Below are 24537 nucleotides of genomic sequence, written 5' to 3' on the forward strand. Positions count from 1 at the left end.
AATGATATGAATTAAACTTTCATAGAGACCTTAATAAAGTCGTAATTATGAGCAATGAATCGTGAAATTTTGTATAATAAGATTCACTGAAGTGCCATCAATACTTAAGGGTTTACTGTACAGTGGTGTAGGATAAAAAAGAGAAAATTATTTTGTGCTTATAAGTGAAGAAAATCAGCTGCAACAGCAAAGCTATATTTTACAGTGTAATGGCACACGTTTTCATTCCATCGCAGGATTTTTCAAAACAAGCAAACAAGAAATTTTGAATTTCAATCAATGGGATTTCATCCATCCCGATTAAACACTCTTTATCAATTATATCACTAAGAAAATTTCACGGGTTATTCTAGATCTTCTGTGGCCGAGTGGTAGAGTATATTGGACAAGGTATGCGATGTGATTTGCTGTTGAAGTTGTAAACAGGATATGGAAAAAATCTGATCCCATATTTTTCATCGTCATAGGATTACAAAGCGAATGCTAAGAATGTCAAACTATTGATATTTAATTGTATGCGGAGAGGTGGACCGGGAGGTGGGCAGTCAGAATGACTTAGGCCTACGTTCAAATATCTAACAAAGATTCTTTGTAACATGCCGTATATCATGTATATTATCAAAGTCTCGTGCTGCCATTTTGTACGTTGAAGGTGAAAAGGCACACACACACACACACACACACACACACCTATAAGAAAATGAAACACGTTGCAGATAAATGATTTCAGCTATGAGTGCTACGTCTTGTGTTCATGGATGGGAATTCTACTCAATTTCTATGTTTCGTATATAAGGGAAGGGAAGATCCCACCCCATTAGAAAATACAACCACGACTACTCTGTAAAAGTGGAAATTTTCGCGGTGTTGAATTTTCGCGCATTTCGCGCAACCAGAAACTAGCGCGAAAATAAAAGCACGCGAATGTTTTTGCTTGCCGTATGTTTCTGTACTTGGCATCTTGATTCCGCGGGATTAAAGACACGCGAAACTCTTCTCACCCGGCCAAGCGCGAAAAATTAGTCACGCGAAAATATCCACTTTTACAGTATTATGGAATCGGGAAAGAGACACTGCAAACAAAATTAATGACTGACTGAAGTTAGTTATAAAGATGCTTTTTCCAGTATTTCCCCTCATTCTGAAACATTCACAGTGACCAACACTGCTGATTTTTGTCTATTTCTGATCCCCCTTATAACAAAATCCAGTGGGAAGAGAAAGCCGGGATTTGGATGATCTTCATTAAGGACTCCCCCCCCCCCCCCCTCCCGCAAAAAAAAACCAACAAGAAAATAAAAAAAAAAGAATAAGGAGGAGGAAAAAGTCACAGGAAAACTAGATGAGCATGAGTGCAGTTGAGGCAGTCTCTTGAAAAAGATACATCAATATTACCCAAAAATATATGCTTTTCGTTTCACATGTTACCGCGAAGACATCAATTGCCAAACCTTAAGGATCTGTATTGGTCAAGTATGCTGGTAGAAGAGTCTACAAAAGTGGGGAAATATTGTGATATATAACGAAAACGGCGTGGGACACTTTTCAGTGAGAAGACATGTTTTCTTTTCTGTTCGTAACTCCGTTCTGATACTTGGCGTGAAGGTTATTACGCGGAAGTGCTGGCATCATTCAGCCTCAGTTAACGCAGTTGAGGGCGTCGAGATTGCCCAGGTAGTCGGCCCCCAGCCACGTGTCGTACTCATCGCGGTCCCCGACGTCGCTCAGATGCTTTGTCGAATCCTTGAAGAGGAGGTTGCTGCCGCCGAAGTCCGCCGAATCGAACATCTTGAAATTGGTTCCGGTGTCACTGCCGAACAGACCCTGCATGTATACATTGTATGACACGAAGAAGGGGTGCAGATGATGATGAGCGAACTGATAAAAGCGAATCGCCCGAATTCACGGAGGTGGTTTTGAAGATTAAACAAAGGGTGGCACGCGTCCAAAGGGTCGTAAAAAAGGCATACCTTGACCTTTTATACGCGTATGGCCTTTGTTAGTGTGGGCGAAGAATCACGTACCTATATAATTATGCTCTTTGAAATTCGCATACTAGTAACTCGTAGATTGATTCAAACTTAGTATGTAAGCTCGGACTGGCATGATAGCTCATTTTTTGTATTTTTTTTTCCTGGGGGGGGGGGGGGTGGTAAGGAAGGCAAAAGGGGAGGGGAATGCGGGCAACCATTTTGGCAATCGCAACTGCCCAATTAAGAGGCAAATTGATAACGCAAAGATATAAATCATCACCGATACAGATCACTGAGAATACAGCGTCAAAATTTAATGAATGGGGAAGTTGTATCCCAGTAATATTGCATGGGTGCCATCAATCAAATTGTCTTCCAAAACTGTAAGAACAGATACAAGTCATGCGGCCTCACACTTAGATAGCTTGCTTTTTTTTTTTCTGGCGCCGAAATGCATCTCATACTAATCGAAAACGGGCAAATAAACTCTATATCTTGAAATGCTTCGAAAGTAGCGACATCTGGAGATGTACCAAAACTCACTTTCACTACAAATCTGTTAGACAATTGAAATGCCACTTATGACACAATGTTGCCATTTTGAAAACAACATTTCGTTTTCTCACCATGTAATACACTACACTGTAATAATAATACACAATTCCAACTGCATTTTCTTATCAGGATCAGATCAAATGGATAAGGAATCATCTTTGAGACCTGAGCCTGGTCCAGCAAGTTCCAGATCTCCGCCCTCTCAGCCTCCGTTTTGTTGGCGACGGTCACCACGACGTGGGCGGGCACTCTGGCCAGGTTGCAGCTCATGAACTGGTCGACGGGTGCCCTCGACCCGTTCAGACACAGCAGCTCGTAGTCCGAGCTGACGAGGTCGGCGTTCCATCCGAGGCTGTCATCGTCCTCGTCCTCGAAGTCCGTATTTTCTGCCACCGTGGTGTGCTTCACGAACGCGACGTCACCCTGTCCCTCCGTAAGGCACCTTTGGTTGTACGTCATCGAGAAGATACGAGAAAATGATGACCAAAACGGATTTGAAGATTAGACTTACGTAGATATTACATGATAACACTCGATGTACCAGGGCTACTTCAAAGAAGTAATGATGACAAGTACAAAGTACACTGTTGGCATCAGTGGCTCATGATAACGACACCATGAATTCTGTAAACGATGATAACTAAAATGATATTATTTGTAATGACAATAACCGAGTAATCATGGAGCCAGATAAGTCTTTTTTTCAGAACACCTGATCCGACCTGCGGCAGCACTTTCAATAACCATTAGTACCGGTAATCCTCCAATTCTATTAATCCTATTAGTGGATACCCGCATTATAGAATGCAAGATGTCGCCACTAAAGAAGCTAAAGTTTTGTTTGATTTTTGCTTGTTGTATGTATGTGTGTGTGTGTGTGTGTGTGTGTGTGTGTGTGCGTGCGCGCGCGTGTGTGTGCATGCATGCATGCATGTGCCAGAGACATACCTGAAGGCGCCAGCTTAGCCATAGTACGGTTCCGCACCGCTTCTGGCGCAGTGGCGGTTCCCTGTCCCCCTACACTGGTTGCACAAGCTGGCTGGGTTGTCGCCGTTTGGATCGTATTTGGACGATTTTGCACCAGGTGCGCAACTACTATTGAAAAATTTGCCTGCGGGTAGAAGACATCGATGAATGCATATAAACGGTGACAATAGTAACTTAGTTATTCTTAGATAGCATAAGTCATCTCAACGGGAATTGGATCATTGCACTTTGCATATGAAATGGCACAATAATGGAACTGGATGTTTCTTGGTCCTGACAAAAACACGAGGATCAGCGTATTCTGCCCTTCGTGATGGGATGAAGATCAGAAAGCCTAATTGTCAAAGATAACAACCCTATCAGGCCAATCCCGAGTCATTCTTCTATACAGCGAGTGGATGCGGACTGTGACAGGCAATTATAAGAGGGTAGATTATAGTTACGTCGTCCATCAGTCATCCTCAAGAATGCTACAGGCAGTCCAGTCCAGGAGATCCTGTTATTTTTTGTGAAATCTGGCTGAGTAAGACAACTGAATTCAGGATGTAGAATTGCCTCATACATGAAGCCTATCGTGTATTATTATCGACACAATTCATATGACCAGGATCTAAAACTAAAATTCAAACTCTGGCAAGTTTCGTCTACCCAAGATATTAACATCAATTTGCTGATATTTATTGATGTCTTATGAAGGAAAATTCAGCCGTTCATTAGATATCAAAAGTATGAAACCATGCATCGAGATCTATTAGGTCACACACCCACCACCTACCTACTGCTTCCGGCACATTACACGTGGTGCTGTTAACAGTGATGTATCCCTGTCTGATCAGCGTTCCGATGGGGACGTTCCATCCAGACGTCTTGCCGATACCGGTGTGGCAGGATCTTCGCCCGGCGAGGTCTTCGAGGCCGAAATTCGTTTCCTTGCGTGCGACAGCGACGGCCCAGTAGCTGGCATCACCCTGCTCATAGTCCTCGGCAGCAACCGGAACCACGTGATGCTCACGTCCACCAGTGTACAGATCTCCCCCATCAACGGTCATCACGTCAGCATAACCCGCTGTTCGTTTGTTTTTCGAACAAAAAAGACATGTCAAAAAAGTCTCGTGTTTGGTGTAGACCCCCTTTCTTGTATCTTAATAGCCTTTGTTATCATCGCAATGCAACGCTAGAATAATGGACAACCTCGTCCCTCATTTTGCTATGTACACACAATGTACGCTTTCCGTTTTTTTATTTTCTGTTTATTTCAGGCTGTCTTCTGCATTCTTATCCCATAATACATACTACCATACTTTGTCAGATCATCGTTTCTTCCATTATCCTAAATAGCTCCGAGTCAACTTTTTTAAAAATTCTATTATCGGTTTATTGTATACATGAAAATGTCCAATACTTTCTATTGTTTGTGCAAACATAAATAAGATATTTGTAATTTAATGTCCAATTTAGAAGATTTTACGGAAATTAAAATTGAAATACAAAAAATGGAAAATCATGTTTTGTTTTCGTTGTATAATCTCGCTTCATTCTAGTTAAAAGGTGATTAAATTTCTTTTTATTTCTTCACTCATACCAACTCGACGGGATAAATAACCATGGAAGCAATCATTCTCAGCTGTCTAATGTCGCCTAAAAGATATAGAGAATGGTTGAGAGATGAAGAAGCGGTTGTAGGAAATGAATAGGAAAGAAAGTATGCGCCAAGTAATCCAGAATCGTTTCTGAGGCAGTAGAAATGATGGGAATAGAAGGCCCGCTTCTAATTGATTTCACATAATATCAACAGCAAATTCCGTAATCTTGGTAAACAAAAGCAAAGGAGATAATGTAAGCCCCCAAAAGGATTAGTACAAAAAACTTTCAATTTCCCATTTGGATTGTCGATGACTTTTGATCATCCACACTTGAATAGTTCGTTCATGAATGTGCCCATTGTTTTGCGTCAAAACAGCCCATGACCATTTTGCGGTCATTTCGACGGTAGGCCCTATGTGTTGCGTCATGTGCGCTGTCCGCTCACCTGCAATTCTCTCCATGCACGTTCCCACACCTTCCTCCTCGTAACAGGACAGCGCCGGGGTGAGGCCGGCGGCGCTGAAGGCTGCCTTCATACTGCGACACTTGCGGGTCTCGTCGATGGACGTGGTGCACCATCTCAGCGTGTTTGGCGGACACCTTTTCAGGCCTGTTTCAGATAAGCAGATTTTTTTTTTTTAATTTATTCAATTTTCACAGCTGATAGACGGGACTGTGAGGGATCAACGTAAACAGCCGTCTTTCTAAAACTGATACCGGAATTAGAAGAGAAGACTCAGAAACATAACAATAACGCTTACTTTTGAACAAGCATTAACTGAAGAAGATACCATAAATTGAAAAAATAAAGAGGAGAAAGGAGGAAAAATTAAATTACCGTCAGTAATCAACTCAAATACCGCAAAATTGCATACCTAATTTTGAATGGTAGCTTGGCTTATCTGAAATCTCCAATGTGCTCTTCAAAGTATGATTAATAGATAAATAAACTATGTGGATATGCTGAACAACGTGACATCGGCCTGAAAAAAGGGGGGGGGGGGAGGCGGGAGGATGTCTCATTCACTGCCTAGAATATCGGTGTCATGAACAAGTTAATGAAGGATCGTTATCATAGGGCCTATAGAGATCGAATCTCTTAGAAAATGAAGGAATACACAATGATATACCTATCTTTTCTTTGGTTTGGTTTGACGATTAAAAAAAAAAAATCTAACCTGCAATACTGTTAACAAAGCCTCCTAGGTATGTCTTGTAAGTCTGGGGTATTTGCAAATCCTTCAGAGAGCGTGCGTAGTCCTTGAAGAGAAGATCGCGATGCTCCCCCGAATCGAACATTCGGAATCCCCTCATGTTGTTATCGGCAGCGAATAGCGGCTGGATTGAAATGAGAGAAAAAAAATAAAAGACGAAATTGACCAAAATTGGTGTAACGTAATAGATGATCGTAATTGTCGTAAGCACTCATCGTATCAACGGAGCTGATTACGTACATGAGATAACGTCATTTTCAGGAAGTAGGTTATTTTCTGTGGCTCTATTATACTGTTTTTGATATATCTGACGGCATCATAAGTCGTCTAAAAACAGAATAATGAATATAGTAATGCTTTTAACTGTATGATATTATGGAAAAAAAAATATCATGCAAAAAGGGAAAGAAAAATAAAGAGCCGTCACATTCTTATGATAAGGATCGACTTCGCTGTAGCCCGGTGGCCCGGGATCACTAAAAATTGATATCGGGCCACTAAATTTCAAATTCAAAGATTTTAGTGGTCTCCAACGTTATAGTCGATCTCTGTCACCACCACAATAATCAATACACTCACAGAGAAAAAAAAAACTGAATAAAATAAATGAAAGAAATGCATACCAGAGCTGCCTTTAGTACTGACTGGAACGCCTGAATATCGTCCACCGACTTGGTAGGAGAAGTGACCACCGCATGAGCAGGAGACTAATGAAACCAGATTACGGAGAACAATATTAATAAACACATCTGTCATAATTATAGATAGATAGATAGATAAATGAATAAATAGATAAACAAATAAATGAATATATATATATATATATATATATATATATATATATATATAAGTAACAAAGCTGCAACAAAGTTCATGCTGTATTCACCAACGGTTTATTTCTTCATTTGTACGCAGGCCCATCATTTACTGTTATACGTGAAGAAATAAACCGTTGGTGAATACAGCATGAACTTTGTTGCAGCTTTGTTACTTATCTTTTTATCTTGCCAACACGTGGACTACCTTATCAACATATATATATATATATATATATATATATATATATATATATATACATATATATATATATATATATATGAAGAGTTTATTCGCAAAAACCGATAAGTCCATATTTACCAAATGGAGATATTTGGGATTAAAGGGCAAGAAAAATAAAGAGAATAGTAAGAAATTTTTGCTTCTTTCGACCATAACTTCAAAAACTGTACCTTTATATGTAGTGACCAATATATCATTTAAAATGTATCATTTTGTACTTTATCACAGAGACCGTACTTCAAAATCTTAAAAAATGGACTTATCGGTTTTTGCAAAGAAACTCTTCATATAATTAGATATGTATATATATGTACAATATATATATATATATATATATACGAAGTGCTTGCTCCCAAAAGGCGCTAAATCCATTGACAATGATGAATTTAACGCCTTTTGGAAACAAGCTCTTCATTCCGACTGTACATGTATACGTACACATAATTTGTAAGGATGTACACATTTGTACTGCATTTGTACGTAGGCCCATCATTTACTGTTATACGTGAATGAATGATATCATTGTGTGATGACAATATCAAAACATGTTCAGTAGGACCATGCCGATTGAACAGCTCCTTACAACGTTTCAAGGGCAAAAAAACCCCACATCTAATTACATGAGTAAAAGGCTACTACCATCTGATATTTACGCTTATGTGATCATGGTGATGAAACAAACGGAAAAGAAATGTAGAGAGTGAAACAATTAAATCAAGTGAATACTTTGTCATAGTTTGATATTTTTTCTTCATCATTTGTTGTAATGGTCGTATAAAGTACGTACGAAGAATGGCGGAAATTGTTTTTTGATGAATGAAAAAAGAAAACCCTTGAACAGAAGCCCTTACGGTGTCTTAAGCAAAGATTCGTTTGATAGATACGCGTATGAGTCTATTTCTGATCTAAGATTTAAGCTTTACCGTCATTACGAGCGTTCATAAACGTCATACATCAATTAATCTTCATTGTTCTTGACCGTTGATGTAGTATGGCATAAATGAATAAGTGGATATAAGATATGACCGATCTGATGACATTATGAAAACACGATATATTTCGTACATATTGTGTAACATTGTGTTGTATTGTATAGAAAGGAAAAGAAAATTGCCCATTGACAGAGTTGTTGATCCCTTCTCATACGGAATCGTTGAGTGTCATGGGATCTATAGTGAATTCATGCATAATTATTCTAGCGTACATTGGCAAAGTTGCAAGTGGGGGCATCATCGATCGTTCCTCGGGATCCATCGGGGCAGAGCAGGCGGTAGTCGTTCGGGTTGAGAGCGCTATTCCACTTGTCTCCAGCGGGCAGACCCATGTTCGCGCGGAAGGCCTCTGGCTTGAAGAATGCTACATCACCAGCTCCCTCTACGAGACATCTATAAGTGTACACCGAGACCATGTTCTATGTTATTGTCATAACGCTTAACATAGTATTATAGATATGTGGCCGTTAAAAAAAAATGATATCCTAGCTAGGGATTCTATCGCCAAGTATGTAATTTAGATTCCTTCGTTTTGGTTGTCAAGGAGGAGCTGAAAATTTAAACAGTTCACTCACTCGTGTGTGACGTTTTACTCTTGTTTCATTTCCGAATTGGGGAATCCAGGCCTGGGCGCTGGGTCGCTTTAGTATCAGCAAACCTTAGGCCTACTGCATGTTGAAATAAAACAAACAGTTTCTCCTAGAGGAAATAGTAAACCCATTCAAGTCTTGGAATCAACGAACTTTTTTCAGTTTTCGGACAATCGAGCCATTGGACTAATGTGCAGTAGGCCTATAGAACCTTTGGAATAACGAACCTTCCGATGTATGTACTTTAGGAATAACGAACCTTCAGTACTGTATTACGAACCTCCGGAATGAGAAAATGTAACCCTCTCAACCCAACCTCCCCCTCTTTGAATCTTTTTCTTTGTCGGTCTTAGATTGCTCAAATACCTGAAAGCTCCGTCATGGCTCTGATAGAGTTCCGATGAATCGGGTGGGCATTGCGGATTGGTACAGATACCACACAGGTGGGCGGGGTTGGTGCCGTATGGATTTTTGGACGCGGTGAAGGTACCTGTTGTAGAATGGAAGACAAACACAAAACGGGGAGAAGATAACTTTGTAAGACAGTGTAATGATATATCATATTAGTGCATACAGCACACGCACATAACACACACACACACATCCTCACACAAATCTCTACCCTTATAATCAGTCTTAATCCTAATTATGTAAAGGCGCATCCTCCGGCCATTTCTCGACTTGGATTCCTCAGCTCAGTTTTAATTCAACATAATGTAGGTCGTCGTGAATGAAGGATGACCTTACCTACTACAAATTTACGTTCCTGTATCAAAGCTCCTAAATGCGCAAAGATCATAACGGTTTCCAGAATATGACATAATTAATACAGTTCCGTATAAAGGTGTGCTTTTTGACATAATAAACACACCCTTGTACGGAGCGCATAATCATTATACACACGTAAGCTCGATTCCAAATATTGCCTCCTGGGGGGCGTTTCATCAACGAGTTCGTCGGAGGTTTTCACCGACAAATTTGCTATCAGCCAATCAGACGCAAGGATTTACACTGACAACTGTTAAAAGCTAATGAAATCCTTGGTCTGATTGGCTGATAGCAAATTTGTCGGTGAAATCTCCGACGAACTCGTTGATGAAACGCCCCCCTGTTCAGTTAATAGGGAGCTTTAGATTTTATACGCGCGGACGTTCAAAGGAAAAGAAAAACATGATCTGAGCTTGCGCAGTAGCGCGCGCGTAAAGTCAATCTATTTTTAGCTTGCGTCGCCTGAGTTGCTTACTACGCGTAGTGGGCTATTTTCACGTCCGCACAGTTTGCGACGCAGAGAGCTTCTTCATGCACTGATCATATAGGGGCGCGATTTTATTTTTTAAACGTTGCGTCCCAGCGTAATCTAAAGCTACTTTTCCACACGACGCAGGGAGAGGAGAACGTCTAGCGCAAGCGTCGGCTCAAACGTCCGCGCGTCAAAATCTAAAGCTCCCTGTTATGTGCAAAACGAGGAAGACAAAATCAAGAAGTCGTAATTAAATTGGGGTGTACGTCACGAGCGCGACATCCACAAGTCATACAAACCTACAACCCTCAAGGGACTTACCACGTGGTGTTTATCTCGTATCATAATTATAATACACTTTTTTTTTACCTAGTGTTGAGTTCGTGGGGCTTATTTGCCTCGTGGCGCGCTTGCGGGCCTGTGTAGCTCATGGGCCTGTATTATTTGGTGTCTTGCTCGTGGGCTGTATGGCTCGTTGACCTTTTTTTTGTGTGTGTGTGGAGCGCCAAGTGTCGCATGGCCTATTTCGTTACGAAATCAGTCATTTCGGAAAGAAATGACAATATTTCGTTACGAAATCAGTCATTTCGGAAAGAAATGACAAAATTTCGTCGACGAATTTATCATTTCGTTAACGAAATGAACATTTTTTCATCAAGGAAGTGACTGATTTCGTAACGAAATAGGCCATGCGACACTTGGCGGTCCATACAAATTTACCATGGTTTAAACCATGGTTTCATTTGTACCACCTCCGTGAATTCGGGCCTTTGTGGTCTAAACTGACGAAACACGTAACTTTATCTTTTTTGTAACCTAATTTTTGTTTCAAAGGACAGCCTAGCGTGGGACAATAATTCTACCTGGGGCACAGCTCTTGTTGAAGAACTGGGCCACAGCGTTGATTTCGTCACCGCAGTCGACGGGATCCATGTAGCCCTTGTCGAGCAGGAAACCAACGGGAGCAATCCAACCCGCAGTCCGGCCCACGCCCGTGTGACACGACTTCCTACCCTTTAGGTTGGTGATGTTGATGTCCGTATCATTGGCACGAACAACGGCGATGGCATAGTACCTCTCTGCATTAGAGGAAAATTGAGCATGTGTAAGATTTCTGTAACATTGAATGTCACAATGTACCCATACTGCATCACCGGAAATATGAAATATAACACACTGTATTCTATCATTCTTTCAATGTCAACGATGATAATAAAAACGACAACAAAAAGAAAGAAAGAATATGCATAGAATATGAACTTAGAAGTAAGCAAATATCAGCTAGAACTACACAAAGAATGTTAAAGGACAGAGAATTGTTGGAAAGACATGAAATACATTATTGTGGAAGGGCTATCTATCTCAACATTTAGAAGGACTTGTATACTACGTTCTTGTCATCAGCAAAGTGACAAAATATCATCAACTAATCACATTCCATAAGTTTTAATTCTCTATTTTTTTTAAATGTACTCACAAAAAATTCAGACATTACCAGTTTTATATGAATTGAAATGAGTGTAACTTAGAATTTATCAATTTCAATAGCAGTCAAACATCTCATTGTAGCAGCATTGCGAATTGAAGAGTAAAGAACACTATACTAATTTGTGAAGCAATTAAGAGTAAAAACATTTTTTACTGGGGAGAGATGGAGGTGGAAAGAAATGAAGAGCTTTGCTTCCAGAAGGCGCTAAATTCATTGAGAAATGATGGAGTTAGCGCCTTTTGGAAGCAAGTTCTTCAAATACTAAGGCATGAAGAACTGAGAAACTAGGAAGCTTTAGATTCTGACGCGCGGACGCTTGACACGACGCTTGTGCTGGACGTTCTCCTCTCCCCTGCGTCGTGCTAAAAAGGTGCTTTAGATTACGCTGGGACGCAACGTATTAAAAATAGAATCCCCCCCCCCCCCATACGATCGGTGCATGAAGTAGTTCTCTGCGTTGCAAACTGTGCGGACTGTGCGGGGGGGGGGGGGGGGGGGGGGAGGAAGAGGCATTTTCCCCGCCTCTACGGAAGTGTTGGGGCAGACAAATCATTTGTCCCCAAAGCAATTCCCGAGATGAGGACAAATCTCGAACTGTCTTTATGGAAAATTGTCCAAATACCGCCAGAACTATGCACCAAATCGTTGAATTGCAATCATAAACATGCAAACGCTCCGCTACTGGATCCCCTTCGATAGACCATGTACACTTTTGAGATTGACGTTTTTTCCTAATATTTTATCAAAGAGTGTGCAGCAGATCTTTCACTTACAAAAGCTCCCTCTTATGCAGAGGCGTTGATTGGGCGTGGGGGGATGGTTCCCTCACAAAAGTATTTGGGTGGGGACAAACTACCATTTTGCTCCTCCTCGTAACTCCCGAGATGTGGAAAATGTTCTTACTTTTTTGATAGAAAACTGTCTACATATTTCACCCAAAGATGGCTGAATTTCAATTCTGAAAATACAAAATTTCCCTCAGTAAGAGGGGGATAGACCTACCCCCTCCCATACCCTCCCCGTTCTGTCCTTTCTACTTAATACACTCTAGATTGACAGATTTTAAGATGTTTCATCTATAGTGTGTACCAGGTCTGTTACTTCAGTTTAAAAGAAATACAACAGTTGAGTGGGTGGGAGGAGATATCTAGACACTTTCAAGTAAGGGAGGGTTCCCCCCCCCCATAAAAAATAGTATACACTTCTGGGGTTGAAATTTTCCCAGATTACCTCATAAATGTGCTTACGAGATATTTTCATCTGAATTCCACAAATGCAAAGGCAGGCACCCTCTTGGCAGGCACGTCGATGCTGGAGGACGGGGGGCGCGGACGGCGGAGGGGGAAGGGCAAACATATCATTTTGATCCCCAGTTATTCCCGAAATGAGAAAAAATTTTCTTGCGTTTTTTTTTTTTTTTTTGATAGAAAACTGTCCAAATATCTTATCCAAAATGTGCACCACATTGCAGAAATTTCAATTCTGAAAATGAAAAAAAAAAAAAATCTAGCGTGGGAGAGGGATATCCCTTCCACTTTCGGTCCTTTTATTTTTTAGATCGACATATTCCCAAATGTTTTGTGCACCAGGTCTGTCACTTCACTTACAAAAAAAGAACAACAAAGATCCACCGAGGGTGGGAAGGAATATCTTCTTTCAATCAATCCTTTCCAAGCTTTGTTTCCCATTAAAAACAATAGTGGACTTTGGGGATTAACAGCTTTCCGAATTTTCCATTAAAATTTTTCATTTTTATTCGTATTCTAAGAATGCAGAAGCCCACTCGTATGCAGGGACTGCGATCTTGGCGGGCGGGGGAGGGGGGACAAACATGTCAATACTATTTGTCCCCCAATAATTCCCGAAATGAGGATTTTGTTTTTTACGTGTTGTCTAAATATCTCATCCAAAGTGTGCACCAGATTGCTGAATTTCATAAAAAAAAAAAGCAAAATTTATCGTGCTTGGGAGGGGGATACCTCCTCCCAAACCCTCCCCCTCTGTGTCTCTTTTCCGAGCCTTAGTACACTTTTCGGGTCAGAAAAATTCTGAGTGCACAAGATTTATCACTTATATTCCAAAAACTCGAAAGTTCCTTTTTAAGGGGAATATCTCCTTTTAATCAATCCTTTCCTGCTCATTTCCCCCATCACAGATCATTTTTTTTTAAATTTCCCAAATATCTCATTAAATACGCGGTTACGAGATATCTCAATTTCAACTTTAAATAAGGCAAAAGCTCCCTCGTACAGGAAGGGTGGTGATAGCACTCGCTCACGTCTTCTCCCTGCTCCTCAATACGGATTTACGCCGTTGATGCTAAGAACATGTTTTTTTTTCCCCTCTGAACGTCCATCTGAAGGTCCCTACCATATTGTATCTTGTCACTACGAAGACATGGGGACCGTTACCTCTGGTGTAAGTTTCTTTGATGATGGGCACCAGGCCATACTCTTTGCCCGCTTCGTAGATTTCCCCGCCAGTCAAGGTAATGAGATCCGCATGTCCGTCCCGAATCGCCTTGTAGCAGTCCTGTCCACAGATAGATAGGTAGATAGATAGATAAATAGATAGATAGGTAGATAGATAGATAAATAAATAGATATTAGATAGATAGATTGACAAATAGAGAGAGGAAAGGAAGAGATCAGATGATGATGATAATGAAGGTTGGAGTTATCACATGATAAATACGTTCCGCCACAATGAAAACGTGATATTGATTGGTATTGATCATTTCTTCGGCCTCTATGTTTTCTTCTACACAGTGACAGTTCTATTTTTTGTCCAAACTAACCTATCAGGGAAAAAAAATAAACAAACGCAAAGAATTGGTCTTAACTTTGGATGCAGTAAAGCATAACACTCATTTATATCTAAAAACGAAAGCCATTCAAAACACTAGTCTTACGCTTCATCACAACCATTTTTTTCATACCTTTACACATTTCAAAACCTTTTGAAGACTTTGAAATTCAGACAGAGGATAGTGAAGATATTTATATTTTGCTTTAATAGTCTTGAGTAGGCCCTATAATGAGAAAATTCTAATGTCTGATTAAGTTAATTTACATTTTTACAGTTTAGATTGATTATACAAAAAATTACAAATTAGCACCTGAAAAAGTCAAGTCTCAAACCCCATCCCCCCAAAAAAGTGCTACTTATGTGGTTTTCCGGATGAAATATCACATAATGTCATTTCCTACATTAATTGTCTTTATTCATGTTTTTTCGCCTTCTTGCTCGTGGAGGTTATCGCAGTGACTCGTACATTTTGCCTACAGAAAAACAAAACAAACACAATAAGCTATCATTTATGCAAGGATATAGATGTTCCATAGTTTTTGTATCGTTTCGTTTTCTTTTTTTTTCAAGCGAAATGAAAATACGAGAACATGACAAATGGTACGCTGTCACTTTATCATGTTTATCACGTATTCATGTTTATTCACGCACTGTCTTGTCTCCGACAATCATACAATACAAGCACATTGTTATTTCTGTCTATAAATAGCCAACGATTTGCGTTTTTTTTTTTCCAATATCTGGGATGCTGATATGTCCGTGATACTTTTTCATGTGTTTGGCACTACGAATGCTCAAGGAAGAATTATACGCCTTTTATTATTTTTTTGGCTTGTTTTAAATCACATTGTATTCAGCACTCATTTCAATCATACATTTTAAGGGAGTGTCTATTGCATCTTTTGAAAAGGCCGATTACTGATCAGACTTTGAAATGACGCAGACAAATCATTAACCTGTCCCACGGAATAATAGTCACCACTTGCCATGCAAGAAATCAACTCAAATATCAAAGCATAAAAAAAGCTTGTAGCAAGGTCCCTAATCCGTAATCTGTGCCTAATTGCCCCCTCCTCCCCTAAAATTCAATGACAACCCAATTAACAGTACCATATCTTGACATATCTTGACCACGCACACTTCTCTTTAATGCGTATGTGTGCGTGATGTCATATCGCAATAATTCATACAGTGGCATGTAAGTTTGACTGAAAGAAGATGCTGCTACTGTACACCAACGTCCACGGGAGAGAGAAAAATATAAATCAATTTTTCCTTTATTCGAGTCGTAAGTCACCCGGGTCAATAAACAAAGCTGGCATGTATGTTGCCCCAGGAGGTCGTATCGCTATCTGAAGGAATGACAGAATCAATTCACTCTAAAATCATACCGTTGCCAAGATACTTTTAACTGGTGGCTGTGTTTCAATGGTTCTTTCAAACATAGCTCATCCAGAGATTGCGCTATATCATGTGTATTGTTTTGCATTGCTCGAAAGCAAATAAACATAGTTTCATCACGCGCAAGACGTACCAAAAGTATATTAGCATATCTTTGTAAACATGTGTATGAAGAAGGAAATAGGCAGGATATGTTTCTTGTACTATATTCTCATTTATTTTGCTCTCTCTCTCTCTCTCTCTCTCTCTCTCTCTCTCTATATATATATATATAGTACTAAATGTGGGAGAATATAACTATATAACCGATTCTATAATCCATTGTTGCTTTACGTTTTAATTCAAGCTGACTTTAATGAATACAGTAAGACAGTATAACTGCAAATCCAGATCTGTAGACTAAATTACCCTAAAAAAAAGTATAAAAGATTTTGCATGATAATCATGTAAAGTTTACTGTCTCCTTACCACCTCCGGAATTTCATCCATCTCCCGCTTCCTCCTTACAGAAAAAAACAAATAAAACGAAAAAGACAAAACACACTCCACCCCCAAAAATACAACAAAAACAAATAGGGAAAACAAACAAGAAACACATAAACAAACCAAAACACAAATTGAAACATAGTTTTTTACAGTAAAAAAAATCAATAACTCTGTCTGCGAGGGAAGTCACTTATCTAGCCTTTTTTGAATTATATTCACTGTTTCAACTTCTGCAGAAGGTTTAAAGCCGATTTGTTTCTAGAACTTTAAACTCAGCTGAAAAAGCAAAAAAAAAAAAAAAAGTGAGTAATAACGTTTACCTTCTCTTATTGGCTGGCAATGAATAACACTGTACGACATGCAGTGTTTGTGGATGCTTGTTGACTGTTTTTGCAACAAAAAAAAAAGTTTTTTGTTTTCTCTTTCGATTAAAAAAGAAATCTTCTTACCCCCGACCTTATTTTTTCAAGGGATTGTTCTCTTTGAATGTGTTATGACAGGCGCAAAGTGTAAGTGACACGAAAGGGACTTCACCCTTGTTAACCCGAGACACGTCTCCCTGCCGAGAAGGGGGGGGGGGGGGGGGGGGGAGGGGGTGTATTTGACGTTTCGATTCCAAGACCCCAGCACCCATGGGCGGTCCATGCCAACACTGAACCGACTTTTCCTTGTCACATGACATTTCACTCTCAAAAAACTACACATCATCCGTAGCTTGGAGAGGTGCGTCCTTCATGCTTCATAAGGGTGACTTAAATTACTAATGTTAACAAAAGAGCATAACAGAAGTTTCATAAAATTTCACATAAAACAAGAAAATTATATAGGATTTCGGGTGAGGTTTACAGGTTTCGACAGTTCTAAACCAGAAGAGCTGATTGGAACATCTTACTCATCTGGACAGAAATAATCTTCATGAAATTATCGTGTTTTTTTTTTTTTTTTTTTGCACTAGTTAATTTGAACGCGAATTATCATTAACCCATTAAGAGCTTTGCGTGCTGATAGGGGAGGAAAATCACATAGCGTTGTACACATTGTCTAAAGTCCGTGGCACAAAATAAAAAAAAATAAAATAAAAGGGTTTGCAGAGCTTCAGCTGTTAAGTACCCAGTGAAACATGATATCACCAGGATGGAGGGAGTCGAGTTTATTTGCTGGCTGAAGGCTTATACATCTTCTGAAATCTATAAATTCGCAAGCGTTTGTCATGTCTCGTCTGCTGGCTTGTTTCTCTATGTCTGTTAATTTTCTGAAAAAGGCCGTTAAGTACAGACTTGGGGAAAGTTTATGAGTGAAATTCTGCCTGTATATCAGATCCGTCAGGATACCTTTACAGGCATATCATTGTCTCATAAACACAAACTTCTGATTTATGCCCAAGGACTTTGAACTTGGTGTTTGATACATACAGGCACACACGCACACACACACCCATACACTCACACAAACTCTCACACACACACCTTTGAATACGAACTTTGTAATGTGCTGGGTTTCTTTGAAATCTCTATATTTCAATATGTAATACGATCCGCGAACATGTTTATCGTTATCTGAAGCCAAATACAGCCTCTCTTTTATGATGAAACTTCTGACTGATAAGGAGACACTGTAGGTGTTTCCCCTTTTACTACCCAAACTTCAGAGAAATACCTTGAAAATTCCAGGATATCTGGGTGCCACATAGAATGCAAAACAGATCAAATCAAAATTACACGGCAAAACAAAAGGCCAAGCAAAATGAGCATGCGAACGTTTACTAAAACAAAAACTGTCCTTTTTAGCAGCAAAAGACAAGTGATTGTGAGAGGTCAAAAGAAAGCAAACTTTCATGAATATGTTCACCGAATAGAAGCTAAGAATACTTTTGCTGTATTCTTTTTTGCATGTAATGCAAATTTAATGACAACTTCTTTCTCGTCATTTTAACGCTGTTTTTTTTTTCCCAGCATGCACGTGCTGGCCTATTGAACATGTTGAATGTGCCTATGAGCCACGCATTCTTTTATGATACAGATTTGTTCGTCTGTTGTTTATTTATTTATTTATTTTATTTTTTTTTGGGGGGGGGGGGGTATATAAAAATTTCCTTGCTTCAAGTTAAACATTGTGCCATCTATTTTCTTTCTTATTATCCTTCTATTTTTCTGCAAGTCAACCACACGAACTTTGGACATGTACAAAATAACATTCTCTTCTATGGGGCTCCAGGGGCATCTGTATCAATACGCCTTTATATCATGTATAATAATGGCATGCATTACATTTCTAAATGCTTATTATAAGCTGATACAGTGATTAAGCAATTGAACTATAGTTCACTCCTTTACCAGTGGCGGATCCAGAGGGGGCGCAACCGGCGCACGCCCCCTTTATTTTTTCATTAAAAACAAAAGAAATAAAAAGAAAAAATGAAAATGGAACTCGGAAGTGGCACTAGAAATATTACTCACACCCCCTCCCTTTTACAGAATTCCTGAATTCGTCTCTGTTTACACCAAAAAGTAAGTAACATCAGGTATTAATAAACGCAAAAGGAAACTAAACATTGTGGCAAAAATGTGGGAGTAAAAGGGAGTATTTTTCTTGAGCTATTGCAAAGAAAGTCACCGAAAGAAACACGTATCTCCCGACATTGAAGCTAAGCGTCAATTTCAACCAGGTCTTTGGACGTAATCCCGACAATAAGAATATGGATCACATGAACGATAGCCCAAAGTTTCATCTACAACATTTTAAAATCTGGGAGAAAGTCACAGAAGGATAAATTAGCTAGTGCTCGAAAAAGACAGTCATGTCATTTTTCATTTCCACAAAAAAGTGTACTCCCATAGAGATAATACCTCATTTGCACAGCCAAAAGGGCGTCCGACCAAAGTGTCGTTATTTTACAAAATGATCCATCTATTGAGGTCCATGTGTGTGCAAAATATGACGGTGATACCATATACACTAATGAGATTACTGAATGAAGTACATTTGACTTTTGACCCCACTTTACACAGCCAAGATGGCATCTGAGCGACAAATTGTTATTTTGTGAAATTATACTTGCAACATGTTCCTTACGTGTGCAAAATGTGGGAAAGATAGAACGTGTGTTTACCAAGATACAGGATGAAACACTTTTGACCTTTGACCCTAATTTACCTACCCAAGATGGTGTAGGAGTAAGTAGTTGTTATTTTATGAAATGATGTTCATGACATGAACTAAGCATATGCAAAATATGGGGTTGATAGCCATTGTTGTTGTTGATCTATTGCACAGAAAGTGAAAGAAAGAAAGAAAAATAAAGAAAAAAATAAGTTATTGTATAGAAATTTGAAGGAGAAGCATAAAAAAATCAGAAAAAGTTAAAGATAGGAAGGGAGAATAAGACTAACTAAAGAAAAAGAAGAAAATAATGTTGAAAAATGCAAAAAAAAAGTATTGGCAGGGGTGAGCCTCGAACCGAGGACCTTAGAATTACAAGTCGGATGCGCTATGTACTGACCTACAAATTGTATTTCATCCTCCATAGGCCCTGTGTATTATTAAAGCAAAATGACGCTGCATCGAAGACAAGTGCCAATTTTAACCAATTTTTTCGGCGTGATGCCGACGTCGTATGAAAAAAACGGAGAGATCATTACTGATAGCCTAAAGTCTCAGCTACAACATATTAAAATCGTGGAGAAATTAACTGAAGGATAAGTGAGCTAGTGCTCGAAAAAGATAGTCATGTCAATTTTCATTTCCAGAAAAACTGCACTCCCATAGAGATAACATGTAAACTGGTCGAATTTGACAAGATTACTTTCAATCCATTTTTACGAGGTGATGCCGTCAGCCAATCAAAATTTTGTAATTACACTTATGAAAGAGCATTTAATTAGCTACACCACTTAAAAGTCTTCGTGAAAATAGGCAAACTATAAGTAAGATACGCTCGAGTGAACTCGGGATTTGATGACGTCATTTTGAAAATTTACTTTTTTTATTTTAGTAAGAAATTTGATATCTTTTAATCATTTTCCAGCATCGCCAACCCATGAAATGACATGTACAACTCATCAGCTTTCAGAATATGTAAACAAGAAAATGAGGGGGAAGGGGGGGGGGGGGGTCACCGTCCATTCTGACGAGTAAAATCGGATTTAAAATTGGCGGTTTTTTGGCATAGTTGCACTGTATATCGCCATAGACGCGCGCGCGGAATTTCAACTTTGACGGGCATGTATGACGTCATATTGAGTCTTACTGACTTGAAACTTAGTAGACTTATTCCTTGACATTTCAGACATTCGATCCGCGTGAAAAAACTGGAAATTTCTATTGCATATGAGTTCTGCGTGCGTATATGCGCGCGCGCCTACGCTTCCGTCCATTTTTTAATTTTTTTTTTCAAAAAATGCTCCAAATGATCTGAAACGTGTGCAAAAAAAAGAATTGAACTCGATTGGAGCTTGTAAATATTTCAACGTGCGCGTACGCTCACGTTTTAAGGGTAGAGATGAATCTTGAGAATATGAGTAGAAAGAACTTGACTTAAACTATATGTGAAGTAAATTTCATTGAGAAATTCTATTCCATTAATGAGATATGAATGAAAATGTGTTTTCATATAATGACGTCATAGTGACGTCACGGTCAACTGATCACAATGATTTTATTAAATCTTTCGTCTTTGGGACATGATACATATATGGTATAAGTTTGAAATTGATATGCATAAGACTTTCTGAGTTAACCTCTGCACAACTTTTGAGGAGAATAAGGAAAGAAGAAGAACAAAGAATCAGTACAGATACAGAAGGTGATCCGAGAGGATACTCGGACCACCTAATTACATCTTACATTGATCAATCGCTTGCTCTATACGAGGGTTTTTTTTTTTTTTACCTTTTTCACACACAAGAGCAATGTGGTCAAGTGGTTAGAGTACCGGTATCCTACTCAGGATATTTTGGGTTCAAAATCCATAACCCGTATTTATACCCTGTTACAAAAGTTGCACAATGTAAAACACATTTTCCTCTCTGCATGCGTGCATAAACAGACTTTGGATAAGTCCCTATACTATGAGTAAGTGCTATAAAAGGACTGTATGTCTTCATTGAAACAGATATCTGATAAAGATGTTGATGTCTCTAATGCTCTTGAACAATGCAACAATAGACCTATGAAATATTTACCTAGAATTTTTGGAATTCATGTCAAATGTTCCTATTTCATGAATCTGGTGTTCCTTTCATTTAAGAACGAAATAGTTATTGATTTCATAATCATGAATGTCTATAAGCTGAATAGAACACAGTGTCCCACAGTTTGCAACTGATTGAAAAATTACCCTACATCGATTTAAATAAACATGGAATTGATCACTGTTTTAGTAGTATCAATGATACATTTACGTCGATGTAGGGCAATTTGGCAATCAGTTTCAATGAAAAAATTTCGACGGAAGAGTCCCACAGTTTGTTCACAATAATGTTCACATAGTTGGTAATGTGAAAATGCTCGAATTTAACGGAATGATGATTATTTCACACTGTGGTGTGTGTTTTTTTTCCACAGAGAGCTCTCATAGTTATGTTCTGTTTCACATTGTGATTTGATGATTCGCAGTGTGGTCACTACATTAAAACGCTGGACTTGTATACTGCGAAAAGATTCCACACCGTGTTCTCAAATTGTTCACACTGTGTTCTTTCCAGTAAGGATATGACCTCGAAGACAGTCCATTATTACTAACATTACTCCATAAAATGCTGATGTTTAAGGTCTTGTTTAACTTCGTGAGCAGTGATGTAAAGAAAATGTCAAGATATCACTTTTAATGCATATGTGTAGTTCAATTGTATCAGAAAACATCCTTCCATATAGAATTTTTGCAAGAAAGCCTAAGAAATAAGGCGATATCACTATATTTCTCATGAGACCATAACTGTAGACAGTGTAGTTTGGAAATATTTTTATATAACTATTGTTCACATCTTGTATATAATATAACAATACTTAACATTGATTATACTTTTCAAATTTTTACACTGGTTGTTTCTATCCCTAATTCACATGTAAGAACTTTTTTGAAGCACCAGTGCTGCGTTTTTGTTTCATCTACAAATGGTAAATAATGCCTTTAAATCTTACCGCATGCTCGCCCCTCCTCACGCATTCCACTTCCAGCGCCAAATTGTAGGCTCGGAAGGCGTTCTTCATCTCAACGCATTTGGCCTCCTCCTCAGCCGAGATCGTGCACCACCTCATGGGAGGTTTCATCTCCTCCGATGATGCGGCGGTACTCGGAGCTGACCAAAAAAAAGGTGATGTTCTTGATCATAAGAACTTGATAACTATAGCATCACAATGATTATGAACAAACTGGTGATAATGATGTTCAGGATTTTACTTTCATTCAGTTCCTATCGAGAACCCTTCGAACATGATGCAGTTTTAGTCACAGCGATTTGCACCACTAACATATTTAACATAAAAACAGCAATAAAACTTGAAAACAAAACAATTCTTGATGATGATAATCAAATCGTTGAAAACAGTGTTTCAAACTTAGGTAGCTGAATTTAACAATTGTCGAACATGAGTGATTGAACTAAATTTTGAGAGTAGTATGCTGCAATCAGTAAAAAAGTCTATGAACAAAGTAATACAATGTATATTGAGGCGTCTCTTGAATGGTTATCGCTACTCTTAACACTGTTTTCTATATCAAGGGAAATACCGAGCATAGTAAATCCAGTCACTTTTAGATTTGTTACTTTTTTTAAAGTGCAAAGCGTTCATTCTTTATCCAAATTTTTATACCGTCGTATGCATATTATGATATAATTCTATGTATTTCAAAGACTGCTTGTAGCATGTAGAGGGTATAAATGCAGCTCAGACCTTTAAGAGCTTTTGACATATTTTTAAACACCATCTTTATTAAATACTTGTTGTGATGTTATAACAATTGCAGCATGGAATGTTTATTCATAGAACATAAGTCTATCAAGTGAATATTAGAAAGGTAAAGGAACACTTTGCTATGAGTTAAATCTCTGTATGTAGATTTTTGCAGGTAGGTGATACAAAGAAAAAAAAATCTTGATAGTAATTGGTATCAACCTCATCACCAGTCTCGACGTTGGTGTGTTTTTTATGCTCTTCTGGAAAGAAATGTGTTATTAGATTTGACATGACATTTATTAATGATGATCAAGGAGTATCGGCATAACATCAAGTCTGAAAATTCAATAGTAGGAAAGGAATCACGTAACAACACGATTAAATAACATAAAAGTATATAGGAGTTCAAAAATATCTTGGGTAAAATGGATAATGCGCTCGGCTTTACTCAAGTGGGTTTGAAGGAATTTGCTCACGTATATTTATAAACCAAAGTGATTTCAGCTGCATTTTTGAAGCCACTGCATTCTAAATAAATACACGTACCTGGAGATGACATCGAGGTACGAACCCAAACGGCAAATGCGATGAAAACTAGCGTGATCATAGCGGGATTCGACATGTTTGCAGACGTTGCAATCGTATCTCGGTTCTCCCTCAGATTTGTCAGAAAACGTGGGCAATCGTAGTTGTGTCTTACGTGCAGTGGTTGGTTATGACTACTGCTAACCAAATTCTCGAGTTGCGAGTCTATTTAAGAGAGGCTGTCTCTCTGATCATCTGCATCAAGAACTCAGAGGAGTGGGAGGAGTCGCGGAAGAGTAAGTTTTTGAATCGTCTGAAACTTTATTAAAGACTGGAAGACTAGTTAGAACTTCATGGATCCAGAGATTAATGAGCATGCGCATGGCATCGTCAAGAAGGCAAGGTGAACACTGATAGCTAATCCTCACGCACCCTAAGAGTTCATTCAACCGGGCCGGGACTGTCCCCGCTTTACCCCAAGCAGGACGAGTGAGGGGGGTTTGAGGTGTTAGGTGTCAAATGTCAATCTTCAGCCTGATGGGATGGTCTCAGATTTAATAGGCTCCAATAAGATACCATACGGGGAATGGCAGTGGTTGGGGAAGAAAACAAGTACTCGTACCAGTTCGTGCGTCAATTTTGTTCTGGAATGATTCCACAGTCCCTGGATGTGATCATATCAAACTTGCGAACGAAAGCAATATGCATTTATCTGTTTATTTGTTCATTTGTTTGTCTTT

At 38.9% G+C, this 24537-nt stretch overlaps 2 protein-coding genes across 2 annotated transcripts; both read right to left on the bottom strand.

Annotated features, from left to right (window-relative positions):
* Positions 1 to 1319: 1319 nt before the first annotated feature.
* LOC139718382 (melanotransferrin-like) lies at positions 1320 to 24121 on the bottom strand. Its single transcript, XM_071629852.1, has 13 exons — positions 23819 to 24121; positions 22517 to 22674; positions 14095 to 14215; positions 11058 to 11273; positions 9321 to 9444; positions 8577 to 8757; positions 6937 to 7020; positions 6278 to 6437; positions 5545 to 5709; positions 4291 to 4581; positions 3477 to 3639; positions 2694 to 2970; positions 1320 to 1824 (listed from the first exon to the last, which is right to left on the bottom strand). Exons 1-11 carry the CDS (start codon positions 23892 to 23894, stop codon positions 3491 to 3493), a joined length of 1725 nt encoding a protein of 574 aa, XP_071485953.1. The 5' UTR covers positions 23895 to 24121; the 3' UTR covers positions 1320 to 1824; positions 2694 to 2970; positions 3477 to 3490.
* On the bottom strand, positions 1639 to 2987 carry LOC139718350 (melanotransferrin-like). The gene is made up of 2 exons (XM_071629826.1): positions 2694 to 2987; positions 1639 to 1824 (listed from the first exon to the last, which is right to left on the bottom strand). The coding sequence occupies exons 1-2, from the start codon at positions 2985 to 2987 to the stop codon at positions 1639 to 1641; spliced, it is 480 nt and encodes a 159-aa protein (XP_071485927.1).
* Positions 24122 to 24537: the final 416 nt, after the last annotated feature.

Source organism: Diadema antillarum, unplaced genomic scaffold (genome assembly GCF_040938485.1).
Source record: "Diadema antillarum isolate AM-2024a unplaced genomic scaffold, OU_Dant_1.0 scf00000093, whole genome shotgun sequence".
Classification (NCBI taxonomy): domain Eukaryota; kingdom Metazoa; phylum Echinodermata; class Echinoidea; order Diadematoida; family Diadematidae; genus Diadema; species Diadema antillarum.

Bases quoted from the DNA above. Each gene is read 5' to 3' on its own strand.
- LOC139718350 (XM_071629826.1), bottom strand. From the start codon at position 2,987: ATGACGTACAACCAAAGGTGCCTTACGGAGGGACAGGGTGACGTCGCG. The intron at 1,825-2,693 runs GTCTCAAAGATG...GTATACATGCAG, and splicing joins ACTTGCTGGACCAGGCTCAG to GGTCTGTTCGGCAGTGACAC.
- LOC139718382 (XM_071629852.1), bottom strand. From the start codon at position 23,894: ATGTCGAATCCCGCTATGATCACGCTAGTTTTCATCGCATTTGCCGTT. The intron at 14,216-22,516 runs GTAAGATTTAAA...ATCTGTGGACAG, and splicing joins TGAGGAGGGGCGAGCATGCG to GACTGCTACAAGGCGATTCG. The intron at 11,274-14,094 runs GTAACGGTCCCC...CCTCTAATGCAG, and splicing joins CAAAGAAACTTACACCAGAG to AGAGGTACTATGCCATCGCC.